This window comes from Pongo abelii, chromosome 1, assembly GCF_028885655.2.
Source record: "Pongo abelii isolate AG06213 chromosome 1, NHGRI_mPonAbe1-v2.0_pri, whole genome shotgun sequence".
In the NCBI taxonomy this organism is placed as follows: Eukaryota; Metazoa; Chordata; class Mammalia; order Primates; family Hominidae; genus Pongo; species Pongo abelii.
Window position 1 is genome coordinate 69905942 of NC_071985.2, and position 27211 is coordinate 69933152.

Sequence of the window (27211 nt, forward strand, 5' to 3'; positions counted from 1 at the left end):
GATGTCCTATTATCAAAAAAGCAGAAAATATGAAGTGTTGGCATAAATGTAGACAAAATAGAACCCTGTGCATTGCTGGTGGGAATGTAAAATGGTACAGCTGCTATAGAAAACATCATGGCAGTTCCTCAAAAAATTAAACATGGCATTACCATTTGATCTACCAATTCTGTATCTGGGTAAAGCAGGGATTCAAATAGGGTATTTGTACACCAATGTTCATGGCAACATCATTCACAATAGCTAAAAGGTGGAAAATACCAAAATGTCCATCAACAGATGAACGGATAAACAAAATATGGCATATACACAGCATGGAATATTATTCAGCAACAGAAAGGAAATTCTGATACATGCTGCAACATAGATGAACGGTGAGTCAGATATTATGCTAAGTGAAATAAGCAAGATAAAAAAGACAAATACTCTATTATTCCACTTATATGAAGTATGTAGAGTAGTCAAATTTACAGGCACAGAAAACACAACAGTGGTTACCAGCGGCTGGTGGACAGAAGAATGGAGTTATTATTTAATGGGTACAGAGTTCAGTAGGGGAATATGAAAAATTTCTGGAGAAGGACAGTGGTGATGCTTGCACCAATAATGTGAATGTACTTAATGTCACTGAACTGTATATTTGAAAATGGTTAAAATTATAAATTTTATGTCATGTATATTTTACCACAATTAAAATAGGCAGAGGGCTGTGGCTTATGCCTACAATCCCAACATTTTGGGAGGCGGAGGCAAAAGGATTGCTTGAGCCCAGGAGTTCGAGACCAGCCTGGGAAACAAAGTGAGGCCCTCGTCTCTGCAAAATAAATAAGATAAAATGAAATAAATAAAATAAATACTTTTTTTTTTTTTGAGACAGAGTCTCGCTCTGTTGCCCAGGCTGGAGTGCAATGGTGCAGTCTCAGCTCACTGCAACCTCCGCCTCCTGGGTTCAAGCAATTCTCCTGCCTCAGCCTCCCGAGTAGCTGGGATTATAGGCACCCACCAACACGCCTGGCTAATTTTTGTATTTTTAGAGACGGCGTTTCACCATATTGGCCAGGCTGGTTTAAATGTTAACATCCGTTATCTCTAAGAGAAAGAACTAGAGGTGATTTACTTTTAAATATATTTAAAAGTTTCTATATTCATTGATGTCTTCCTCCTATTCCTGTTCCTTCCACCCCCTGAAGATTTTTAGCTCAATGAGCAGGATTTATTTTATGTATTTATTTTTTATTTTACTTTAAGTTCTGGGATACATGTGCAGAATGTGCAGGTTTGTTACAGAGGTATATATGCGCCATGGTGGTTTGCTACACCTATCAACCCATCATCTAGGTTTTAAGCCCCACATGCATTAGGTATTTGTTCTAATGCTCTCCCTTCCCTTACCCCTAACCCCCCGACAGGTCCCAGTGTGTGATGATCCACTCCCCATGTCCATGTGTTCGCATTGTTCAACTCCCACTTATGAGTGAGAACACGCGGTGTTTGGTTTTCTGTTCCTGTGTTAGTCTGCTGAGAATGACAGCTTCCAGCTTCCAGAAAAAACATTTTTGGAAGCAAAATCATTCCCCTAGCTAGACACCATCCTGTGAGTTTACAAAGCCTTTGCCTAACCACTTTGTACAGTGATTATCCATCTCCGTAGGCTTATGGAGCAAATTTAAGCCAAGAGTAGAAATGAGGACATTGAAGGGTATCTCAATCACTCAAAAATATTTACTGAATGCCAATGAGTCAGCTACAGTGCTAGGCACCGGAATGTACACATTATCTCCCTTAATTTCATATGAGCTTAAAAATTACCATATCTATTATTATCTCTATTTTATAGATAAGGAAATTTGGGTATTATATTTAATGATACTCAGAGATGTATACACTATAAAGTTTTTTTAAAAAACCAACTGCAAAGCAATTATTTACATTTGTTTTTAAAATAAAGTCATGTGTCCCAGCACTTTGGGAAGCCAAGGCAGGTGGATCACGGGGTCAGAAGATCGAGACCATCCTGGCTAACATGATGAAACACCGTCTCTACTAAAAATAAAAAAAATTAGCCAGGCGTGGTGGCGGGCACCTGTAGTCCCAGCTACTTGGGAGGCTGAGGCAGGAGAATGGCGTGAACCCAGGAGGCGGAGCTTGCAGTGAGCCGAGATCGCACCACTGCACTCCAGCCTGGGCGACAGAGTGAGACTCCGTCTCAAAAAAAAAAAAAAGTAAATAAATAAAGTCATGTGTGTGTATAATTTTATGTATACATCAAAAATGTTAATAGTAGTTAATCTCTGAACAGAAGTCTCAAAGGAAATTTGTCTTTCTTTGAAGAGTGTTTATCTCTAATTTTTAATTTTTTATCATTGCAAATGTACTCCTTTTGTATTAAGGAAAAGATTCATAATGATATATATCAAAAGGTATTATTATAATGATAAATAAATATGAAAGCTAATTACATTACCATAAGAAATTCTTCTAACTTCTTATAGGATCAAATCATAACTTTAGATTACTACAACAAAATCATTGGTAAGAGAAAAAGTTACCATGTGGAATTCCACTTACATTCTGTCTTTTCCTTTTTTCCTTTCTTTCCTTTAGAAGAAGTAGATGAACGAGACGATGCAGCAGACTGGGCTCCTGATGAATGCTGAGAGGTAACATCCACAGAGGAAGGATCATAGGCAGACTTTCTGTTAGAATGGTCCTCCTGAGGGCCTAAAGTGCTACTGTCAAAGAATAAATAATAGTAGTTCCAGAAAGAAACTACTTACAACACAGCTAAATTAAAGATATTTAAAAATCTATTTAATCACTAGCAGACTATAACTACAATCAAAGATGGCTTCCACTTTATTATTACTTTTTTAACCACCGTAAGCCTGGATTGTTCCCTATGGTTCAATTTATTACTAAGAAAAATCAAAGGTTAAGTGAAACCAATAAAAACTAATATTTAGAGAAAAATATATAATGTTGACTATTGGAAAATACGGCCTCAATTTCTATTCAAATTTATAATTTATATATTATAACTATTTCTCCTCTTATAATCTTATGGAGAACAATAACTTAATATGTTCTACCTCTACCTGGAAATAAAATGCATCAAATCATATTGATTGGTGATATTAAATGTCACCGTAATTAAATCTTTGAAAGTTTTTATTTAAAAATTTCATATTTTCCTTAGAGCTCAAAACTTCAAACTATGCTTTTTCTCATATAATTTTTATACTTATTCCTATTAATCTATTTAGATTTAACTAATTTGTGTAAGATTACCTAATAATTTTACATGGATTACTATTTGTAATATTTGAAAAAGATATTAAATATGAATAATTACAGATAAATTTATATGGCAGCTAAATATAGGGAGAAAATTCTCTCCAACAAAGTCTGATTCACTATGTGACTATGTACAAGTAATTTAACCTCTGCTTCAGTTTGCTGTCTAAAACAGAAATGATAACAGTAATACTTTCCACATCAGGCTATTATAAAAATGAGTTAATATAAGTAAAGTCCCTCAATCCTTTCAGTGTCTTGCACACTAAGTGCCCATAATTATCAGATGTTATAATCATTATAATTATTGTTTTTCAAAGCTTTGCAAATTTTTCAATGTTTTCTTGATTATAAAGAAAATTACTTATTACTTGGAACCATGGAGTCATGTATCTATCTGATCTTCCTCAATTCTATCACAGAAAACCATTTCTTAAGCTTTTTATGTTAGTATACCATGGAATAATTTCCCAATACTCCAATACTCTACTAGGAATTCATGGACTGATTTCATAACCTATACTCTGCTTACTATGTGCCAGGCCCTGTTCTAAGTAGTGATTTTTTTTTTCTTTCTTTCTTTTTTGGAGATAGGGTCTAGCTTTGTCACCCAGGCTGGAGTGCAGTGGTGCAATCTTGGCTCACTGCAACTTCCACCTCCCAGATTCAAGCGATTTTCGTGCCTCAGCCTCCCTATATTTCATTTAACACTCGTAACAACTCTATGAGGCAGACAGGTACTATTAATGTCCCCATTTTACAGAGAAGCAAGCAGAAGCATAGGAAGGCTAAGTAATATGTATAAATACAAACAACCAATAACCAGGAGAGCCTGGATTTAAACAAAGGCAGTCTGGATCCAGAGCCCATGCTCTGGATCTCCACTATGATATGCAGCCTCTATATGTATTTTTAAATAAGCAAAACTTGGCTAATATTCAGACCAGAGTTCTCATTTGTACATTTTTCTCACTCTTCAGAGTTTATTCCATATTGCCAATATATTCTTACTGAGGTTCAAGAGTTGATTTTTTTTCTGTCAAAGTCCCAGTCCCTGGAGAGGAGACAAAATCATCTTCATAAGAAACACCGCTTAGAGGAGTTGCGGTGGCATTCAAAGGCCGTGATGTTGATGTTCCTCTGTCCAACTTGTCTTCAAACCCTGACAAAAGTAATAATTGAAACCTGGTTAAAAACGAAAATCAAGAAACTGTAAGAAAAGCATCCCATACATGGAGATTAGCAATATGGGCTTAGGGACATTTTAGTTTCCTTTAATAGTGCCTCTTTTCTATTTACCTTTATATCCAACGATACTTTTTTTAAGCTTTTTATTAGGAAAATTTTAAAACATACATGAAAACAGGGAGACTAGTATAATGAAACCAAAGTATTCATCATCCAGCTTCAACAATGACCAATACATCACCAATCTAGTTTCAATTAAACCTCCTACTACCTTCATCTACCACCCCCCAGACTATTTTAAAGAAAATTCCAGATAACATTTTATTCTCATTTCATCTCTAAATATTTCAGTTTAACTATAAAATCTTAATGAAAATTTAATAGAATTTAAGAAGAAACAATTTTCTTATTAAAAAATGATGTTGATTTAAGCATTTTACTTTCATCAAAAGAAATCAAAATAACTTTCAAATCAAAACAAATTTAAAATTACCACTAATAGAAATGTGGCTAAACAAAAGAAAGCAACAGCATATGAAGGTCTATACGAGACCATTAAGAAATAACTAAATATGAATTCTAGGAAAAAGCAATGTGATACCCAGTTGAGCATAAGAGGAACAGATGAAATCCATTCACCATAAAGAGGGGAAATTTCCAGTCCGAAAATTCTAAGATAATGTTAGTATAAAATGGGCAGATTCCATATATAGCAGGAAGGACAGAGAAAGGGACTTGAAGGAATTGACTCTATCATAGAAAAGAAAACTGTGTTGCAGGATTTCAGGGATAAGAAGGGAACTTTAGAAGTTACTGTTTTAGGAATCAAATATATAGCTACATTATTGTTTAAAGTCTGATTGCTATTCAAATTAGTTTTAACAAACAGTAATAGAGTTGTTTTCATATTAGAAATGTTACTACAGTTATCCCTCTCAATTCTTGATTGCTATATTCCCAAGAATTCACAGATCATCACTGTGTTAAGAAACATACTTAGTTTCTTTTCTATTTTTTTGAGATGGAGTCTCACTCTGTCGCCCAAGCTGGAGTGCAGTGGCATGATCTCAGCTCACTGCAACCTCCGCCTACCAGGTTCAAGCGATTCTCGTGCGTCAGCCTCCCGAGTAGCTGGGATTACAGGTGCATGCCACTACACACAGCTAAATATTTTTTGTATTTTTAGTAAAGGTAGGGTTTCACCATGTTGGCCAGGCTGGTCTTGAACTCCTAACCTCAAGTGATCCGCCCACCTGGGACTCTGAAAGTCCTGGGATTATAGGCGTGAGCCACCACGCCTGGCTTATACTTAGTTTCTACTGAAGTACATAACTATGGTCACAGAAAATGTAGTATATATGTGATATATATCCAATCCTGAACATCATCTATGAATTTCTCTGAACTAGATAAAAATTTCTACAGCTATCAGTCTCAACTATTATTTTATGACAATAACAATTTTAAAATGAAATTTTAAAGATTAAATTACTAATTTATTTAAGGCTTGCAGGAAATTTAGAAGATGACTAATATGGATAATATTAAGTCTCCATTATCCACTCAATGAAAAATGTGTACTAAAGTACATATCTCGTACAGAAATTATAAAATAATTCATCTTAATATACAAATAGTACAAGCTATATTTATTTCTCTCACCTTTTCCATATAACTGATAGGACTTTGTAAAAATATTAATGACGCTATGTGGACTTCCCTTTGCCAATTCTTCCCATGGTCCTTTGCTTTGAGTACCACCTATGTGCCCAAAAAGTGGCAAGAATTTTTCAGCTTCTTTCTGAAACTCTTTGATGGGTTCATAACTATTTCTTTCTCCAGGACAAAATTCCTTTTCTTTTAAAATTTCTGCTACTTTCAAAAGGGGCTGTCCATCCTGGTCTCCCTCTTCTTCAGAGAGACTCCCCTCACTAAGAAGAGGCCCTTCACTGACTGAATCTATGCTGGAACCAAGAGATATTTTGGCTTTGTCTTGAGAACAGGCTTGCATATCAGAGCTAGAAGAGTCAGTCTGCCTTTTACATAACTGTGCCAGTAGCCCTTCCGGTTTGGGACCAGGGGATCTCACTCTAAAGCTTGATATGGCACTCTGTGGTCTTATCATCTCAGGAAGCTTTTTAAATTCACTAAGATTGCCTATACCAGGAAGATCATCATCAAAAGTTGCATGAGATACACAGCTTCCCAGCATCTTCTGAATTCTGGCAGAGAAAACATCTTCATTATCATCTTTCACAGGTGGAGTTACAGCCTTGGTCCAAGGTCCATCTTCTTGAGGTGCCTGCTGCACATCATACTCAGTGTTCCATGCTGACCCATAGTTAATGTTGGCCCCAGCTAATTTCTTGGCTTCACTTTCAATTCTGCTGGACAAAGAAGCAGCTGTTGCTTTCAAGGCTTCAATACGATCCAGTTTACTCTTATATTGGCTGGCACTAGGTTTTAACAAGGCATCTGTATAAGCAGCTGGTGAGGTCACATACGGTTGAGGTGTAAAAGTTAATGGCCTTGAAGCCATATTATGATTCTTCCTGGTTGGTAAAACAGATTCAAAATCCTTATGCAAAATTCCTACATGCTCTAGACTCAAGAGATGGGAAAGTAAACTTCCAGCAGTTCCAGCAAAAGCCTGTGGTTGAGAATGGTGAACTTGTGGGCTCAATCTTTCAGGCTGCATCCATGTAGATTCCATCAAATCTTTTCTGGAAATGAAAGTCACAATATGTTAGTTAACTAAACCACCATTTTAAAAAAGTTTTGTTTTTATCTGATTATAAGAGTAATGGGTATGCACTGCAACAAAAAAAGGACAGATAAAAAGTATAAAAAAGATAAAGATCACTCAGCAAAACAATAAAAAAGAGCCACTGTTAATATTTCATTTAGAATTATATCCTTCCAAACATTTTTCTATTTGTACATTATGTTTTGGTGGTATTGTTTGTACAAAAATGGGATTTTAGCATATATACTGTTTTGCAAGCTGCTTTTTTCAACTAAGATGCCATATTTTAAAAAAACTATTAAAAAGGCAATAAGATCTTTAAAATTCTATAAACAGAATTTCTTACAATACTGATTATAAAGAATTTTTAAAATAACATTACATAAAAGAGAAATGCTTAAAATTGCTAAATATTAATGTAGACATGATATAGATTATTCTAATCAACAAATATTTACTATATGCTGAACTCTTATGTTTAACAATGTACATGCTAAATAGGGAGGTTATTATAACCTATTAATACTTGTAAAAAAAATTAATGAATGTGAAATAATCAAATGCAAAACTATCAGTGCCAACTATAAATATGCAACTATAAATATAAATATACAGGGTAGGGTATCCATGAAGTCTAGAAACAGAATAAAGATGTCCTAAACAACATTATGTGTATTTACCTACATTTCCAGACCATAGACATCCTCTATATTAAGGGATAGTACAGAGAGATTACAGGATGATGTCAACTATTAAGAAGACCCTTAGAGGAACAGGCCAGGAACAGTGGCTGATGCCTGTAATCCCAGCACTTTGGGAGGCCAAAGCAGGCGGATGACTTGAGGCCAAGAGTTTGAGACCAGCCTGGACAAAATGGCGAAACCCCACCTCTACTACAAATACCAAAAAATTAGGTGGGCATGGTGGCATGTGCCTGTAGTCCCAGCTACTTGGGAGGTTAAGGCACAAGTATCACTTGAACCCGAGAGGTGGAGGATGCAGTGGGCTGAGATTGCGCCACTGCACTCCAGCTGGGAGACACAGTAAGACTGTCTCAGAAAAAAAAAAAAAGAGAGAGAAGAAGAACATGAGGCTTTGTCCTTGGTCTTGTCCATTATTTTAGGATGATGACATAAAGATATGCTTATCAAACTTGCAGATGATAGAAAGCTGGGAGGCATGGCTGACCCAACAAATGACCAAATTATGAGACGAATTTATTTTTATAGGCTGCAATCTTAAACTAAACTAATATGGATAAATGTAAACTTCTGTAATTGGGTTAAAATAAGTCATCTGAAGGGGGGTAACCAGGGTAATGAAAAGTTGAAAAGCATATCATTAGAATGAAGGAAGAAAGACTAGAGCACAGATTCTATGCCTTAGAATATAGGCTATTACAAATGCAAAGTGTGAGGTTATTGGGGCCTAAACTAAGCTGGTAGTAATAGGAATACAAAGGAAGTTATAATATAAAAGATACTGATGAATAAAAATCCAAGAGCTTTAAATTCAAGTATTTAGAATGCCAATTTTATAGCAGGTGCTATGTTGATGGTAGAGAAACAGGAGACAAAAATGAATATACTTAATCCAGTTAATCCTGAGCTGGGCATGGTAGCTCACACCTGTAATCCTAGCTACTTGGGAGGCTGAGGCAGAAGAATCAATCACTTGAGGCCAGAAGTTCAAGACCAGCCTGGGCAACATAGCAAGCTCCTCATCTCCAAAAAAATAAAAAATAAAATAAAAATTAGCCAGGCGTGGTGGTGCATGCCTATAGTCGCAGCTACTTGGGAGGCTGAGGTGGGAGGATCACTTGAGTCCAAGAGGTTGAGGCTGCAGTGAGCTATGATTGTGCCACTGCACTCCAGCCTGTGTGAAAAAGCAAGACCCTGTCTCCAAATTAAAAACAAATAAAAAAGGCTTAATCCTTACACTTTAAGATCTCAAGATCTAGCAGGAATGACAAACAAACAGCTAAAATAAGACATCACAAATACTAAAACAAAGATTTTTAAAGTTCAGTAGGGTATAGATGAAGCAGCAATTAACTCTGCTAGCCAAGGAAAGTGTTTGTTAAGCTGGATCTTCAGTTTTCAAGGTGAGACAGGAAATCTGGAGTTTTCCAGGTAGTTAACACAATAGGCTATGAAGAGTAAGGAAAAGAAATGCCAAATTTTAAGCAAAAAGTAACATGCTTTTAAACATAAAGTTATGCTAAAACTATTAACGGGAATGGGGGAGCTCAGAAACTGGGTAGCAAGAAAGTGGATGCAGTAAGTTAGACATCAGGAGTCAACGAAGTTGGATATTAAAAGAAAAGTGAGGAACTGGTACAAGGTAGTATGGTCTAACACTAGATTTGTTTGTGTTTGGTTTGCTTTTAATATTGGATAACTTGTTTAGAATTAGAAGGAAATTCAGAGAAAGATAAAAATTGAAGACATTAATATAGCAGGGTATGTCTGACAACAATAGGGCTGAGATGAACTAGAGAGTATCACCCATCTAAAAGCATTCAATCCTCTCCAGAGACGACACTTAGAAAAATAAGTAAATAAATAAAAGCATTCAAATTCAAAACAAAAATGTTAAGTTTATTTATACTTAAAGTTTGAAATGTATTTAGAACCTTAAGCAAATCATATGAAACATTTCACTTTTGGGGAGTAGTATGTAGAGTAGTTAAAGCACAGGCTTCTAGAGTCACACTGGCTAAATTAAAACCTATCTCTATCATTAATGTTTTGACCTTTGAGAAAGCTCTCTAGGCCTCAATTACCTCTTCTGTGAAACAGGAATAAGAACAGTACCTAACTCAAGGAATTACAAGGATTAAGTAAAATAATATATGCAAAGTACTTAGATTATTGCCTGGAACCTAAGAAACACTAATAAATGTAAGCTATTTTTATTGACAGTATTATTCTAGGGACAATGGGGTAAAAAAAGGACCATATGCGCCAGGCGTGGTGGCTCTTGCCTGTAATCCCAGCACTTTGGGAGGCTGAGGTGGGTGGATCACTTGAGGTCAGGAGTTTAAGACCAGCCTGGCCAAGATGGTGAAACACCGTCTCTGCTAAAAATACAAAAATTAGCCAGGTGGTAGTGGCACACGCCTGTAATCCCAGCTACATGGGAAGATGAGGCAAGAGAATAGCTTGAGCCTGGGAGGCGGAGGTTGCAGTGAACCAAGATTGTGCCACTGCACTCCAATCTGGGCAAGAGAGTGAAACCCTGTCTCCAAAAAAAAAAAAAAAAAAAAAAAAAAACACCACAACCCAAAATTGGATAGTGATTTTGATTTTCTATTTACACGTTCTCAAAGAGTTTCAAAATCTTTCCCTTTCCAAAATGGTTATTATTACAAAGTATAATTTATAACCACGTAACCTAAACATCACCTTTACTTCCAAACTCACATAGTTTTTTTGTTTACTTTATTGCAAACAATATATTACAGCAAAAAAAATTTAAGAAAATTTAAGGTAAAATAGTCTGTTGACTATCTGAAATCAAATCAGATCCCTTCCTAGTCCTTATTAATGTGTCCACAAGCATATCCAAAGGTAGCTCTTGAACGTACAATGGCTAAATTGTTCTTACACATAAGAAATTTTAAATAGCAGTGGACACAAAAATCCCGTTTGAAAATTATTAATCACAAACACTTTAAAATTTCACCATCATTCATTCATCCAACACACACCTTTATTGTGTGTTTAGTTCACAGAAGGCAAGAGTGCTTCCAACTGTAAAAGAAACTGACATTTACACTAAAAGGTCAAATGTGAACAATTAGCCTAGGGTATACAGTAAGTACAGATGTGCACTATGCTTAAGTTTCAGAAGATATGAACCAATTTCTAACTAAACCTCTCTGCCCTCTTGCTCACAAATGTCAACAAAATTCACTGAACACAGACCACTCCACTAAATTTCATGAAAAGAAAGAATCTTAATCATGTTTCATTCTTCCTTTTTTACCTTGCAAGAGGCTGTGGAGGTTCTGAGAGAGACATGTCACTACTGGAAGATGCACTTGGGGGACGTTCCTGTACTTTGTTTTCTTTGTCAGATTCTCCAGATGGCTGATACCCTGGTTTGGCCTAGGAGAAAAGGACATCAAATTTATATGAGTTCTGTCACAAAGATGTATTCAGGTAGCACCTAAGTTAAACATTAAGTCACCTCAGCTCTACAAAGCTCATAAAATGTAGTGGTTTTTTTGGTCAAATAAAACCAATTAAAATTTATTTTGTCTTAAAAACAAACATTACTAATAGCAAAACACCATCTAAAATCCAACGGGGAGCCAGGCACTTTGAGAGGCCGAAGTGGGAGGATCACTTGAGTCCAGGTGTTCAAGACCAGTGTGGGCAACACAGTGCGACCCTGTCTCTACAAAAAATAAACAATTTCTTAGGCATGGTGGTGCACACCTCCTGCCTCCCCTTCCACCTCTACCTTTTTGCCTCTGCCACCCTTGAGACAGCAAGACCAACTCTTTCTCTTCCTCCTCCTCTCAGCCTACTCAACATGAAGATGACGAGGATAAAGACCTCCCCTTCCACCTCTACCTTTTTGCCTCTGCCACCCTTGAGACAGCAAGACCAACTCTTTCTCTTCCTCCTCCTCTCAGCCTACTCAACATGAAGATGACGAGGATAAAGACCTTGATGATCCACTTCCACTTAATGAAGAGTCAATATATTTTCTCTTCCTTATGATTTTCTTAATAATATTTTCTTTGGCGTATTTCATTGCAAGAATACAGTGTATAATATAAACAACATATAAAATATGTGTTAATCAACATTATGTTATAAGGCTTCCAGTCAACAGTTGGCTATTAGTAGTTTAGTTTTTGGAGAATCAAGTTATATGTGGATTTTCAACTGCAAAGGGGTTGGCACCCCAACCCCCACATTGTTCAAGGGTCAACTGTATTTGTTCAGTACTACAATGAAAACTATGCAGGGATGTAACTAATAGCAATGATGAGAGGAAAATAAATCAGTAACAATCACTGTAGGAAATTCTTAATTCAGCTTTTATTTTCCATCACATTTATCACATTACTCCTCATATTTAATACCTTTCATGAAGGCCATGATTATTATAAGTATTATCTGAGCATACTAGGAATGATGGGTAATTTTTAAATAGTATAGCAAATAAGCATTTCCTAACCATGAATGACTCTCCTTTGTATATGTCACTACTATTACCTGTGTTTCCTGTGTAACGTGTTGATGAGATGGCTCTTCAAGCAAGGTCTTTTCTAGTAGCAATTTGGAGTAAGTTTCCTGTAGTCGCCTAGTTGCTGATGGCTCAGAAGGAGGCACATTTTTTACTTTAGTAAAGGCTTCCTTCTGCTTCCGGTAGAGCTCTTGTAATCGTTTGTTTTTTTGTTCTGTAGCCTCCTTTTGAGCCTTCTTCTCTTCATTTTGCTTTCTCTTCCTTTCCTCCTGCTGCCTAACAATGTACTGTCGTACCTCATCTGTGTCATAGTGGCGCCTTTTGGAAATAACAGGGGGATCTTCATTAGCTGTTATTTTGTCAGGTTTTCTTTTTACTGGGCTGTGACTCCTAGGAGCATGTACTGGTGCTGATGACTTCTGGTTCTGTAACTCTCCAGTATCTTGCTTTGCAGTGTGAGCTGTAGAATCCAGCTGTAGGTCATCAAGAATGCCACGAATTTCAACAGGTAAAAAGTCCTTATTTAAGGCAGTATTTTCCTCCTGCTTATTATCTGGAAGAGATGAAGCTAGTTTCTTTATATTATTTTCAGACCGAGATTTACTTCTCGAACGTTCTGAGTTTCGTTGGAGATGTCTATGTAAAACGTCCAACCTGGGATCAGATTCTGCTCTTCCAATGTGACCCCCTGCAAAGTATGAACTGTTAGTGATACACTGAAATTCTATACTCATTCCTAAGATTTAACTGCATTAACAAGAAAATTAGAGAATTTCATTTTATCTTACTTAAACTCAAATTCAAATATCTCACAGTCTTCTGAAGAAAATTATAAAAGGAAAGAAAAGCCTCCCTTTTTAGCAGTAAAAGAAGAATCTCAATCTTCTGAAAAATTATATTTCCTTGGTTTGTTTTTAAATACAGTTTGAAATATTTCTGGACAAAAAAGATAGCTCTTATGGTTGTTATGAATATTTAGCATTTCGATTTCTCTCTTATATACATATTTAGTGTTACTATTTCTCTCTCTCCTCAACCCCTCAAAAGGCTGTTAAAAAAAAGTCAACAATCTTTTTAGTGGAAGGCATCTCAATGAGAAGCAAGGAAATGGAAATGCCTTAATAATCATAAAAAATATATTTTTAAAGCTTTGCAAAGACCAGACTGCATATGCCAAATAATAATGGCACTGAAAATATTAGTTTTTCTGAAAATTCTACAACACTGACCCATTTCATAATTACATGAAATGGCACTATGTTCAGGTAAGTTTATCAAAGGATTTCTGAAACTTTATATTTCCTGTTGATATAAGGAAAAGATTAGAATTAGTCTCTCATCTGATCACATTTACATTTTTAAACATCTGTATAACAAATGCTCAAATATTTTTAAAATTTTGTGTATTTTACTCTATTTCCAGAGAAAATGGGAAAGTTTAGCAAGAAACATATGAAGAATATAATGATTCCTTTTACTAGAATGCTTCTTCTACAGAGCCAGGGATTTGGGTCTATTTTGCTTATTCTGAAGCCCTAGAGATTACAGCAGTGCCTGCTATGTAGTGGGCACTCAGTAAATATTTGTTGAATAAATGTTAAGCCTCTACAACTCTTCAGTGAAGGATGGAAAAACTTAAATATACAGAAAAAAAATCATTTTATCATCAAAATGTCTGGTAACATGGCTTTAGACTGAGAATACACACGAGTGTATTTACAAGCTAGATAAAAGTGAAGAGGCCCAAATTCAAAGTATTGTATATGTACATTGACTTCTATATGCCAAATTATAGTTGCAACTGCATCTTACTGAATCCATTCCAGAAGTTCAAATTAAATTGAAACAAATTTGGCTGCTGAAAAGAAAAACTGGCATATGAATATTCATATTTCACTTCCCAAAATTACTGTTCATGAAAAAAGTAGTTATTTGAAATAGCACTCACTCAAGAAACTTTGATAGGAGAAAAACAGTGGGCTTGAGGGTCAAACTAAACAGTTCTGCCACCAAATCTGACACCCACTGACTACATAACCCTTGGGAAAAATCACTTCTCTTTCAGAGCCTGTTTCCTAATCTGTCAAATAAAAAAATCCAATCTTGTGAATGTTTGTCCGTGTTTGCTTGAATATGTTGGGATGAACCAGGTTGGACTTGGTTCTCTCTAAGGTACCTAAAAGTCTAATTCGATTTCATTACAATAATGCTTTCATATTCACAATGACAGCTAATTGTAATTAATACAACATAAACAAAATGTTTCATAAAGATGAACATAACACCTATATGCAGATATTATCCATAAACAAACCCAATGGAACATTTTTTTTGAGCTACATTCAAAATTATAAAGCAAAGTCCTAACACATTCTTAAGAGTGCTTTTTCCTTCTCTAAGTACTTAATAGCAATTTTTAATTGTTTTCTCAATAATTTTAATTATAGCTACTTACCAGATTTAGCAGTTCTTTCTCTTCCACCTCTGTCACTTGATGCTGTTCTTCGCTCTTTTGGCTCCATTCTGGGAGCAGGTCCCAGAATCTTCTTTACTAATTTTTGTCCATCTCGCCAAGAAGATGTACTTATAAGATGACTACTACCTAAAAAAATACATTGCACTGAAATTAAAACTTAAATTTTAATTGTAAGCAGTGTTATCTACTCAACCATACAGGTTTTATTATTAATCTTTTGCTCATCTGTCCAGGTCAAAAGATTTACAATATAATGATATTTTTAAACCCTAACCTCCCCAACTCAGTTAACTGTTTGTTTATATCTTGATTTACCCACACATCTGAAATAAATGTAAAATGCTTTGAAAATTAAGTACCAAATAATGATTCCTAAATCTCAAGAACTAAGGCACAAACCAGCCTGGCCAACATGGCAAAACCCTGTCTGTACTAAAAATACAAAAAATTAGCCAGGTGTGTGGAGGGCGCCTATAATCCCAGCTACTAGGGAGGCTGAGACATGAGAATCGCTTGAACCCAGGAAGCAGAGGTTCCAGCAAGCTGAGATTGCACCCCACTGCACTCCAGCCTGGTGAAAGAGCAAGACTCCATCTCAAAAAAAGAACTAAGGTAGCAAATTTGACAAAACAAAAATATGTCTTAACATACAACAAGTGTTTGGTTTACCAATATCTAGCACAGTACATGGCACATGATAAAATAATACATTTGCTAAAAAAAAAAAAAAAATGACTTCATCAAAAAACATGTAAAAAATTTGGAGGAAACATATAACAAAGAGTAACAATGATTACTTTTGAAGGGGATGGTATTACAGGGACTTTCACATTATATTTTACAGATATGTACCAAAAGTACACACTACTTTTCTATGTGCAAAACAGTAACATTTAAAAAGTATAATCATTTTAAATGGCCCTCATCATAAAAATTCAAAAAAATAAGTGTTTCAATAAATACAGCTGTTTACTAGGAAAAAAAAAGATTTTCACCCACTAGCTTCAGAATGTAAGAAATTAAAAATTAAGCAATCATCTCAAAATAGACAGTGACTTAAAAAGAAATGAAATAAAAGACTGTTTACAAAATAGAAACTACAAAAAATAAACATAGAATAAAAGTGTTTACATGCAAAGTAATATAAGAAATAGAGGTCGGGCATGGTGGCTCCTGCCTGTAATCCCAGCACTTTGAGAGGCTGAGGCAGGAGGAATGCTTGGGGTGAGGAGTTCGAATCCAGCTTGGGAAACATAGCAAGACCCTGTCTCTACAAAGAATTAAGATGAAAAAAAATTAGCTGGGTACAGTGATGCATGCCTGTAGTCCCAGCTACCCAGGAGGCTGAGGTGGGAGGATCACTTGAACCCAGGAGTTCAAGGATGCAGTCAGCTATGATCATGCCACTGTGCTCCAGCCTGGGACACTGAGTGAGATCCTGTCTCAGGAAAAAAAAAAAAAAAAAAAAAAAAAGAAAGAAAGAAAAGAAAGGAGGGAAGAAACAGAATGACAATGAAAATAATGTAATAGCACTTCAAGCCTAATTAAATTATTGTAACATTTTTACATTAATAGTCAATGCTGGTAAAATTATAATAAAATCATTCTGCCTATACATTACTTGCTGAAATATAAGTGGGTATAGTTTCTTTAAAAAAAAAAAAAAAGCAAACATGGGATTATGTGTCAGGGACCCCAACAGTATTCATGCCCCTTGATGAATGATCCAACTAACAGAAATTTATACAACATAAATAATCTAAAAGAAAGAAAAAAATAAATGAAAATGTTGACTGTATCATTTTTATAGTATCGGAAGTAAATAAATACTGAAGAATGGTGAATAGTTACTATTTCTACTAGAATATTGTGTGGCCATTACAAATGACAATTTTCATAAGAAACAACAGAAATGTTCCTGTGAAAAGATGCAAAAACCAATGAAATCTTACATATACAAAAAAATTTAAATAAACAGTGATTACCATAACATACTATTACAATTTTAAAATGAATGTAAGGAAACATACAAAATAATACTAGTTCTTTATTTAAGTCTGGAGAGTGGTTTTATCTGTTTTCTATTTTCCCAGCTTTCTGTGATGCTATTTTATTGTATTTATAATAAAAGACTTTCCATTTAGAGTTTCTTTAAAAAGGGCTTTAATTTATAAGTTTAAACGGAAATATCATTTTAATAAAAACATCAATTATAAAAAGGTGAGTCTTAATGTGTGCTGTTTACTTTAGAAATGTTTTTGCACCTTGTTATTAACCTTATACAGTTGACCTAAAATATTTAAAGGGTTTTATGTATACTGCTCAATCTATTTATAAGAAACTTGATGTTCTTATGTAAAACGAGAGAACAGGCTTCTCTTCAATTTCAGCCTGATTTTCTGAATCAAAAACAAGCAACCATGAATACACTGGGTAGTTATTTATACATGTTGGCATCTGAATATGCTGAGTGGTTATTTCTAAATTCTAACTTTCTGGAACAGTTACACACAGTCATTGGTTTAAAAAAAAAAAAAGGAATTTCACTACATGAACTATTAATACAGCTTTAGCACATTTAATGACTCTCTATCTAGCTCACTGCCACAGTGCATACATGAGAATTAGCCTACCACAAAACTAGATGAATACAATCCAAGATCAGTGTTCATAAGTTTTAGTAGTCCCTGTGCTTCATTTCAAACTATGCTTCTGACAAAAGTATTACATAATGCCACATGAAACACAATACTTTTTAAAAATGTAATTATTGCCTGGGTGCAGTGGCTCACGCCTATAATCCCAAAACTTTGGGAGGCTAAGGCAGGCGGATCGCTTGAGGCCAGGAGTTCAAGACCAGCCTGGCCAACATGGCAAAACCCCATTGCTACTAAAAATACAAAAATTAGCCGGGCGTGGTGGCATATGCCTGTAATCCCAGCTACTCGGGAGGCTGAGGCATGAGAATCACTTGAATCCAGGAGGCGGAGATTACAGTGAGCCAAGATTGTGCCACTGTACACCAGCTTGAGTGACAGAGCAAGACTCTGTCTCAAAAAATAAAGTAAAATAAAATGTAGTTGTTAATGCTCAGATAACTCACGTTTTTGTAACATTTTATTTTTTTATCTGTATATAGCAAGTGTCACTCTATTATGACATCTAAAGTTAACAATGGGTGTCACAAAACGTGTTATCTACCATTCTACTGATTAGTGTACGACTAGAAAAACAGATACCTGATCAAAAACCAGCACCCCATCAGTTTTGCCCTGGTGGTCTCATAAGATCTTGTGACCTCTTACCACAGCACTAATCATACTTTCTTGTAACTACATATCTACTATTTCCTGACAAGACTATAAGCTCCATAAAGGCAGGGGCTAGATGCATCTTGCTTACCAATGTATTGTCTAAGTTTAGTACAGCACAGTACCTCACATACAGCAAATGTTCAAAATATTAATATTTGTATAATGAATGAATGAATTTAGAATGTCCCCAAATTGAAAGTGACAGGTTCCCAACTTTCTCCATTCTCTTGGCCCAAATTACTTACTGAGACGAATATGACATTCTAAATAGCCATTTTCAATATAGCCAGAAATAATAATTACTATTATCAGTGGAGTCATAGCTAACAGTTGAGTCCTTATCATGTGCCAGGCATTATAACAAGTGCTTTGGGGTATTAACTCCTAGTTCTCACAACAACCCTGTGGGATAAATACTACTGCTTTCCCATTTTACATATGAGAAAACCAAGGCACACTAAAATTAGCTCATTTACCAAAGGAACAAAGCTAGTTATAAATCTGGGCAATCTGGATGAGGGCCAAAATGTTATGGAACTAGAGAATTATCTTTTTTCCATTCTTGATCTATTCGGAGTTCCACCTGACCAATACTGGTTGGAACGCCATAGTTCTGATGTGCAACATTTATTCTCTTTTGAGAATAAGTGAAAGGATTCAGTGACAATCAGAAACAATCCCCTTGTATAGAAAAGTTCACAACATAAAAATTACTTTTAATCTGGTTAACTTATATTAAAAACCATCATAGAAAAAAATTGGAGAGAAGACAGATGTGTTCAGTATGTTGATGAACATATATGGTGAACAAATGGTTTCGTGGATGTATAAAATTATGAAAATGTATCAAACTATACATTCTAAATATGTACAGTTTGTCAGTTACCCCTTAACACACACACACACACACACAATGATACACAAAATGTATTAATTTTTTATATGTGCCAAACAATGAGAACTTTTGGTAACAGTAATATTTAACTTCAAGACGGATTAAAGACTTAAATGTAAGACCTAAAACCATAAAAACCCTAGAAGAAAACCTAGGCAATACCATTCAGGACATAGGCATGGGCAAAGACTTCATGACTAAAACACCAAAAGCATTGGCAACAAAAGCCAAATTTGACAAATAGGATCTAATTAAACTAAAGAGCTTCTGTACAGCAAAAGAAACTATCATCAGAGTGAACAGGCAACCTACAGAATGGGAGAACAATTTTGCAATCTATCCATCTGACAAAGGGCTAACATCCAGAATCTACAAGGAACTTAAATTTACAAGAAACAAACAACCTCATCAAAAAGTGGGCAAAGTATATGAACAGACACTTCTCAAAAGAACACATTTATGCGGCCAACAAACATGAAAAAAAACTCATCATCACTGGTCATTACAGAAATGCAAATCAAAACCACAAAGAGATACCATCTCATGCCAGTTAGAATGGTGATCATTAAAAAGTCAGGAAACAACAGATGCTGGAGAGGATGTGGAGAAACAGGAACATCTTTACACTGTTAGTGGGAGTGTAAATTAGTTCAACCATTGTGGAAGACAGTGTGGCAATTCCTCAAGAATCTAGAACCAGAAATACCATTTGACTCAGGAATTCCATTATTGGGTATATACCCAAAGGATTATAAATCATTCTACTATAAAGACACATGCACACATATGTTTATTGAAGCACCATTCACAATAGCAAAGACTTGGAACCAACCCAAATGCCCATCAATGACTGACTGGATTAAGAAAATGTGACACACATATACCAAGGAATACTATGCAGCCATAAAAAAGGATGAGTTCATGTCCTTTGCAGGGACATGGATGAAGCTGGAAACCATCATTCTCAGCAAACTAACACAGGAACAGAAAACCAAACACTGCATGTTCTCACTCATAAGTGGGAGTTGAACAATGAGAACACATGGACACAGGGAGGGGAACATCACACACCAGGGCCTGTTGGGAGCTGGGGGGCAGGAGAGGGATAGCATTAGGAAAAATACCTAATGTAGATGATGGGTTGATGGGTACAGTAAACCACCATGGCACATGTATACCCTGTGTAACAAACCTGCACGTTCTGCACATGTATCCCAGAACTTAAAGTATAATGAAAAAATTAATTAAAAAAAAAAAAAAAAGGATGGACATGTTGAGAAAACTAACCTGTTCTGCATTCTGTACTTGATAACTGTGCTACTTTTTGGACCTTTCGTACTGGCTTGACTACTTTCTTCTCTTTACTTTTTTCAGCAGGTTTCTCCTTTATAGAAATATCATCTGAAAAGCAGAAACATTTACAGCAAATATAACAATGATTTTCACTCCCTCACTTATCCTCCCCCCATAGGAAAAATCGGTATAAAGTATATGCTGCAGGTAGGGAGAAAGAAACCTACATTGAGGCTATTTCTATGGCCCACATAATACCAACATCAACTCCTTTTAAGGAAAAAAGGAGTTGGAAAATATATAAAGATTACCACCACTCCACTATTGGGTTCCAATCCTTTGTTATTTATTTATTCTTCTAAGAAACTCTTGAGAAATTCACTTAGTTTCACAAATGCTTTCCAAGTCAGGATCATTGCATTTTACAGAATCTCAGAGGTGAGCACTCTCACAGATTCCTATTTCATTTAGAAATTTCTATATAAAAACTTTACAAAATACTCAATATAATATTCTTAAATTAAGGCCTCTTTATGATGATGCTAGTGAAACATGTCAAGGTATTTATACATACATTATTACTAATTTTTTAAAAACCCAACTTGCAGAAATAAACTGATTACACATGTTAAGCTTAAAAAATTAACCTCAATTACGGATCTGAATGAATGTACTTTAAAATATGTGTAGAGTTCTGCATTCTGGGTAGAGTGGAAATAAGTATAAGTAAAGACCTTAAAGCAGGACCACACCTAGTATCTAAAAAAAAAACCCAGCAAGCAGGTCAGTGTGAGTGGACTGAACAAAGAGAAGAACAGTAGGAACTAGGGTCAGAGACATATAACTAAGGGCCAGATCATGCAGGGCCATCTAGGCCATTGTAAGAATTTCAGGTTTTACTCAAGAGTGAGATGGAAGGTTTTGAGAGATTATGAACAAAGGAGCAAAATTAATCTAAATTAATTTTTAGCAAGTTATGACAATAGACTCATTAGAAGAAGAGCAGACAGAGGGAGACCAGTGAGAAGACTACCAGAATAATCCAGATAGAAAACTGATGGTGGCCTCGATCTAGGTGGTGGTAATGGAAGTGGTGAAAGTGATTATATTCTAAGTATATTTCAGATAATATTACATACAAAATATGAGGCAGGGGTGTGATACTCAAGAATGACAAGATTTGGGGGCCTGAACAATTAGAGGGATAGAATTAAATGACATGGAGACACTACCAGAGTAGCAGGTTTAAGGGGTATATCATGACCACATTTATTTAGTTAGTTCCATTTTGGATATATTAAGGTTGAGAAATCTATTATACATCCAAAGGGAGACATGGAAGTAGCAGCTGGATACAAGTGAGTTCAGAGGGGAAGTGTGGGCTAAAGACATTACTTTGGGAATCACTAGCAACAGGGAACATTTAAAGCCCTGAGACTAGATAAATTTGTCCTGTGTGCAGATAGATAAGCTGTAAAAAAAAAGAAAGAAAAATAGAGTGAGTAGAGGGATGGGGATTGGAGAGAGAGAAAATGAAAGAAAGGGAAGAAAAGGAAGGGGGGGAAGGTAAGAAAAAAAAAGAAATTTAAAAGCAGAGAGAGAGGGTAAAGAAAGAAAGAAAGCCAGCCAGCCTGCCTGCCCAAGCTCTGAGGACTGAGGTCAAGGCATCCCGATGATTAGGAAAAAAACAACTGAAAAAGAATAATTAGATTTAGGAGGAAAACCAGATACTTATAGTATTCTAGATGTCAAGTGAACAGTTTCAAAGAAGAAGTGATCAATCATGCTGCTGACAGATCATAACAAATTAGTATTAAATATTGCATTTAGCAATATGGAAGTCACTGATGATCTTGATAAATAGGGACAAACACCTATAGAAAGGATTTAAGAGAAAGAGAGGAGACAAATTGAAGACAATGAGCATAAGGCAAATTTTTGCAGTTTTGCTGAAAACAAGAAACAAACAGGGCAGCAGCTGGAGAAAAGTAGGGCCAAAAGAGGGCATCTTTTACAATGACTGATATAACAGCATGTTATCACATAGTATGTTGATGAGCATGACCTGGTAGAGAGGGAAAACTTGATGATGCAAAAGAAAGGCAACAGGGCTGAAGTAACATCCTTAAATACATAAGAGCAAATGGAATCTAAAACACAAGTAGATGGGTTAGTCTTAGCTAGGAACATCATAGTTCATCTACCATAACAAGAGAGAAGGCAGAATATAAAAGTCTTTTGACATATTCTACTAGTCTATAATGATACTATCCTATGAGGTATATTGTTATTATTCCTATTTTACAGACGAGAAAACCAATAAAGAGAAGTTATGTAACATAGCTAGTATACTCAACTAATAACTGACAGAGACAGAACTGGAAGCCTTGAAAGCTGATTCCAAAATCTTGGCTCTTAACTATTACATTATTCTTCCTTTGCACATGAGAAAAAAATTTCTGAATAGAGTGTTGTATAGTAATAGCAAGAAAACTGGATCGGACACTTAATGCCACAGAAATGTATTAGTAGATGCTTTGTGAGGGCTTACAACAAAGACCTCACACTTTAGAATCAGAGTTGGTTTTGAATCTTGGCTTCAATTCTTAATTACTCTATCCAACCCTAGGAAAATGACTCTTTGAGCCTCCATTTCCTCAACTGTAAAAAATACAAAAGACCACTCAGCATCTTGCCCAAGCTCATACTATTCGGTAGGTATTACCATTATTAGTATGACCTTCCTATTACCCTCTCCCAGTCTTCCATGGCTTCCTCTTGTTTCTAATTCCTAACTTATTCCCTTCCTATAATACTTATTTTCCTTTTGGTATCTTGCTCTCATGTAAGTATCTTACCTGCTGCCTGACAAATTACTCAGTACTTCAAAGATCTCAGAGGCCTAAGCAGAAGTAAACTTCAACTAAATTCTGCTGTGTTTCCTTCAAATCAGGCAGTCCCAACTCTGAAAGTCCCTCCGTTTAAAAATAGCCTAGTTTCTGTCTCATTAATCATGTAAGCTAATTTTAACCCTGGAGCTGAGTCTAGAGGCTAAGAGAGCCTTATGCCTCAAACCACCACAACTTCAGTATGCCATGCAGTTAGAGAAGGAAAATATTGTTAGTTTGGTGACAATTTTATGTGTAAATATTATAAATTAGATAGCATGTATGACAAAATACTCAAAACATAAGAAAGCTCTATTCTCACCTGCAAAGTGAAGTGCTAAATCTTGATACAGTTCTCTACTCATGTTTTGAAACTCAGCCTCCTGCCACACTTTCCCATCAGGTGTTCGAATCTTGGTCTCTGAAGGGTTGAAACCTAATACATACCAGTAATACAGAATATTCTTATCAAAGTTGCTTTATAAGTTTTGTTTGTTATACTTTTTAAAGTGATATATAATCGACATACATAAAATTCACTCTTTTAGTGTACAATTAAGTGGTTTATAGTATATTCACAAAACTGCACAACTATTGTCATTATCTAATTCCAGAGCATTTAATCACCCTGAAAGAAACCCTGTACCTATTAGCAGTCACTCCTCGTATGACCCCCTCCATCCCCTGGCAACTACTAATTCTATCTTTATGGATTTTCCTATTCTGGACCTTTCATACAAACCAAATCATACAACATGTGTCTTTTGTGTCTTATTTTTATTTCACTTTGCATAATGTTTTCAAGGTTCAACCATCATGTAACATGTATCAGGGTTTTATTCCTTTTTATTGCCAAGTGATAGTCCGTTGTATGACTATACCAATACTTTATCCATTCATCAGCTGATAGACATTTGGGTTTTTTCTACTTTTTGGCTATTATTAACAATGCTGCTATGAACATTCTTGTGTAAGTTTTTGTGTAGACATGTTTTAAATTCCCTTGGGTATTATATCTAGAAGTAGAATTCCTGGGTTATACAGTAACTCTATGTTTAACTTATTGAGGAACTACCAAATTTTATTTTATTTATTTTACCTTATCTATCTTATCTATTTCATTTTATTTCATTTTATTTTATTTTTTGAGATACAGTCTCAATGTGTCACCCAGGCTGGAGTGCAATGGCATGATCTCAAACCTCCGCCTCCTGGGTTCAAGCGATTTTCCTGCCTCAGCCTCCCAAGCAGCTGGTGCTACAGGCACACACCACCATTCCCGGATAATTTTTGTATTTTTATTAGAGACGGAGTTTCACGATGTTGGCCAGGCTGGTCTCAAACTCCTGACCTCAAGTGATCCACCCGCCTTGGTCTCCCAAAATGCTGGGATTACAGGCATGAGCCACCGCGCCCAGTCTACCAAACTGTTTTCTAAAGCAGCTGTACCATTTTGCATTCTCACCAGCAATGTATTAGGGTTCTAATTTCTCCACATCCTTGCCAATACTTACTGTATAGCCACCCTAGTCGGTATAAAGTAGTATCTCATTGTGGTTTTGATTCATATTCCCCTAATAACTAATGATGTTGAGCAGCTTTTATAAGCTTTTAAAAGAGGAATGCATAATTAGCTACCACATAGTATGTTAACATACTGTTTAGGAAAAGTAAGCATCAGTTGAGATAAAGCAATATACATTCATTCAAAAAGACTAGAAGTGGAGAAGTACTAAATTAAATGATAAAAGAATACCGATCATAAATCATGAATTTCAAAGAGATGAACTACCCTTCTCCAGATTTAGGGAGAGACAATATTATTTATTCTTCTTGTCTTTGAAGACAGGCATTGTAATTGCTACCATCTATCTGTTTTTGCTTATGACTGAACAAATGGGCAAGCTGCCGTTTATACGGACAAATTGTGTCCAAAGTGTGGAAAACAGGTCTTTCAAACATACTTTTTCAATTTCTCAAGAAACCTTACACATATGAGATTTCCTAGGAATTACCATATGATTTTCCGCTTCAAATTTATCCCTACTCTTTGGCCAGGCACGGTGGCTCACACCTGGAATCCCAGCACTTTGGGAGGCTGAGGCGGGTGGATCCCTTGAGGCCAGGAGTTTGAGACCAGCCTGGCCAACATGGCGAAACCCTATCTCTACCAAAAATACAAAAATTTGCCAGGCATGGTGGTGCACGCCTGTAATCCCAGCTACTCTTTAGGCTGAGGCACGAGAATCACTTGAACCCAGGAGGTGGAGGTTGCAGTGAGTTGAGATTGTGCCACTGCACTCCAGCCTGGGTGACAGACTGAGACTCTGTCTCAAAAAATAAAATAAAATAAATTATCACTATTCTTTAAGAAATACACTGAACTTTGTTTTGTCAAAAGCAACAAAATAATGAATAAAGATGATAACCAAAGTAGTATAAAGATTTGTATCTTAAGATGGGCTCGGCCGGGCGCGGTGGCTCACGCCTGTAATCCTAGCACTTTGGAAGGCCGAGGCAGGCGGATCACAAGGTCAGGAGATCGAGACCATCCTGGCTAACACGGTGAAACCCCGTCTCTAGTAAAAATACAAAAAAAAATTAGCTGGGCGTGGTGGCGGGCGCCTGTAGTCCCAGCTACTCGGGAAGCTGAGGCAGGAGAATGGCGTGAATCCAGGAGGTGGAGGTTGCAGTGAGCCGAGATCGTGCCACTGCACTCCAGCCCGGGTGACAGAGCGAGACTCCGTCTCAAAAAAAAAAAAAAAAAAAAGATGGGCTCAACTTATCGAAGAATTAGCAACCAATACATAACTACAATTAAATCAATGTAAAGAATAGGCTGGAGTAAAAAACTGGTAGTAGTACTTTGTAAGTATAAGAGAAAATATACTGGTAAATTAATTACATGTCTAATAGTAAATAATCTATTCAGCTATTAGGCACAATAGCGTAAGTTTAATTTCACCCGACATTTGTGGCAAGGAACACACCATTACATCTATATCTACATAAGGGAAAAAATTTATAAACATAGTATTCAGTTTTGCAAAATATAGTTTGCCATTAAAAAAGTGTGGCGATTCTGCCTGGCTGCCTGAGGACTGACCGCCATCATGAATGACACAATACCTATTTGTACTAGGAAGTTCATGACTAATCAACTACCTCAGGGAGCACAAACAGTCGTAGATGTCCTTCACCCTGGAAAGGGAACAGTACCAAAGACAGAAACTTGGGGAAAACTAGCCCAAATGTACAAAGCCACACCAATGTCATCTTTGTATTTGGATTCAGAACCCACTTTGCTGGTGACAAGACAAATGGCTTCAGCATGATTTCTGATTCCTTGGATTATGCAATGAAAAAGGAGACCAAACACAGACTTTCAAGACATGGCCTGTATGAGGGGAAAAAAAAGACCCCAAGGAAACAGCAAAAGGAACACAAGAACAGAATGAAGAAAGTCAGGGGGACTGCAAAAGCTAAAAATAGGAGTAAAGATTCTGCAATGACTTTATCTGTGATAACTGCAGATTTTTCATGAGGATTAATAAACCGTAAAAACTTTCAAAAAAAAAAAAAAAAAGAAAGTGTGGCAGTTCTATGCGAACATATTTCTGTCTTTCTCAACTTTTCACCATCACCTAATCCCACTGCTCAACATTTAACCCTCTTTTTCTCCTCTCCTCTTTAGGAAACATTTATCTCTATGAGAGTCTTTCTTTGCATTTGCATCTTATATGTTAACTTTAAGAAGATTTCACTATCTACATCAGATTCTCTTTCTGTCCCCAAGTCTTTATTTCCATTTCTTTGTCCACTTTTTTTCTTACTGGTTAAATTTATTGAACAGAATAAAAAACTTACTGTACACTTACTTATGTCCATGACACTGTACTAGGTTCTGAGATA

General features: G+C 36.0%; 1 protein-coding gene and 1 pseudogene across 12 annotated transcripts in view; one reads left to right on the forward strand and one right to left on the reverse strand.

The window, feature by feature from the left end:
- CEP350 (centrosomal protein 350) overlaps positions 1-27211 on the reverse strand; it is a 161097-nt gene that overhangs the window by 85621 nt on the left and 48265 nt on the right. For 10 of the 12 annotated variants that reach the window (XM_024251622.3, XM_063716813.1, XM_063716811.1 and 7 more), the window contains 8 exons: positions 23622-23735; positions 20406-20519; positions 14889-15035; positions 12463-13121; positions 11219-11340; positions 6145-7205; positions 4306-4456; positions 2569-2732 (listed from right to left, as the gene is read on the reverse strand). In XM_024251622.3, the coding sequence (XP_024107390.2) occupies positions 2569-2732; positions 4306-4456; positions 6145-7205; positions 11219-11340; positions 12463-13121; positions 14889-15035; positions 20406-20519; positions 23622-23735 (2532 nt within the window). The remainder of the gene's footprint in view (positions 1-2568; positions 2733-4305; positions 4457-6144; positions 7206-11218; positions 11341-12462; positions 13122-14888; positions 15036-20405; positions 20520-23621; positions 23736-27211) is intronic. The other 2 variants (XM_063716810.1, XM_063716820.1) reach the window with 2 other exon arrangements.
- On the forward strand, positions 26413-26843 carry LOC112135735 (small ribosomal subunit protein eS24-like; annotated as a pseudogene).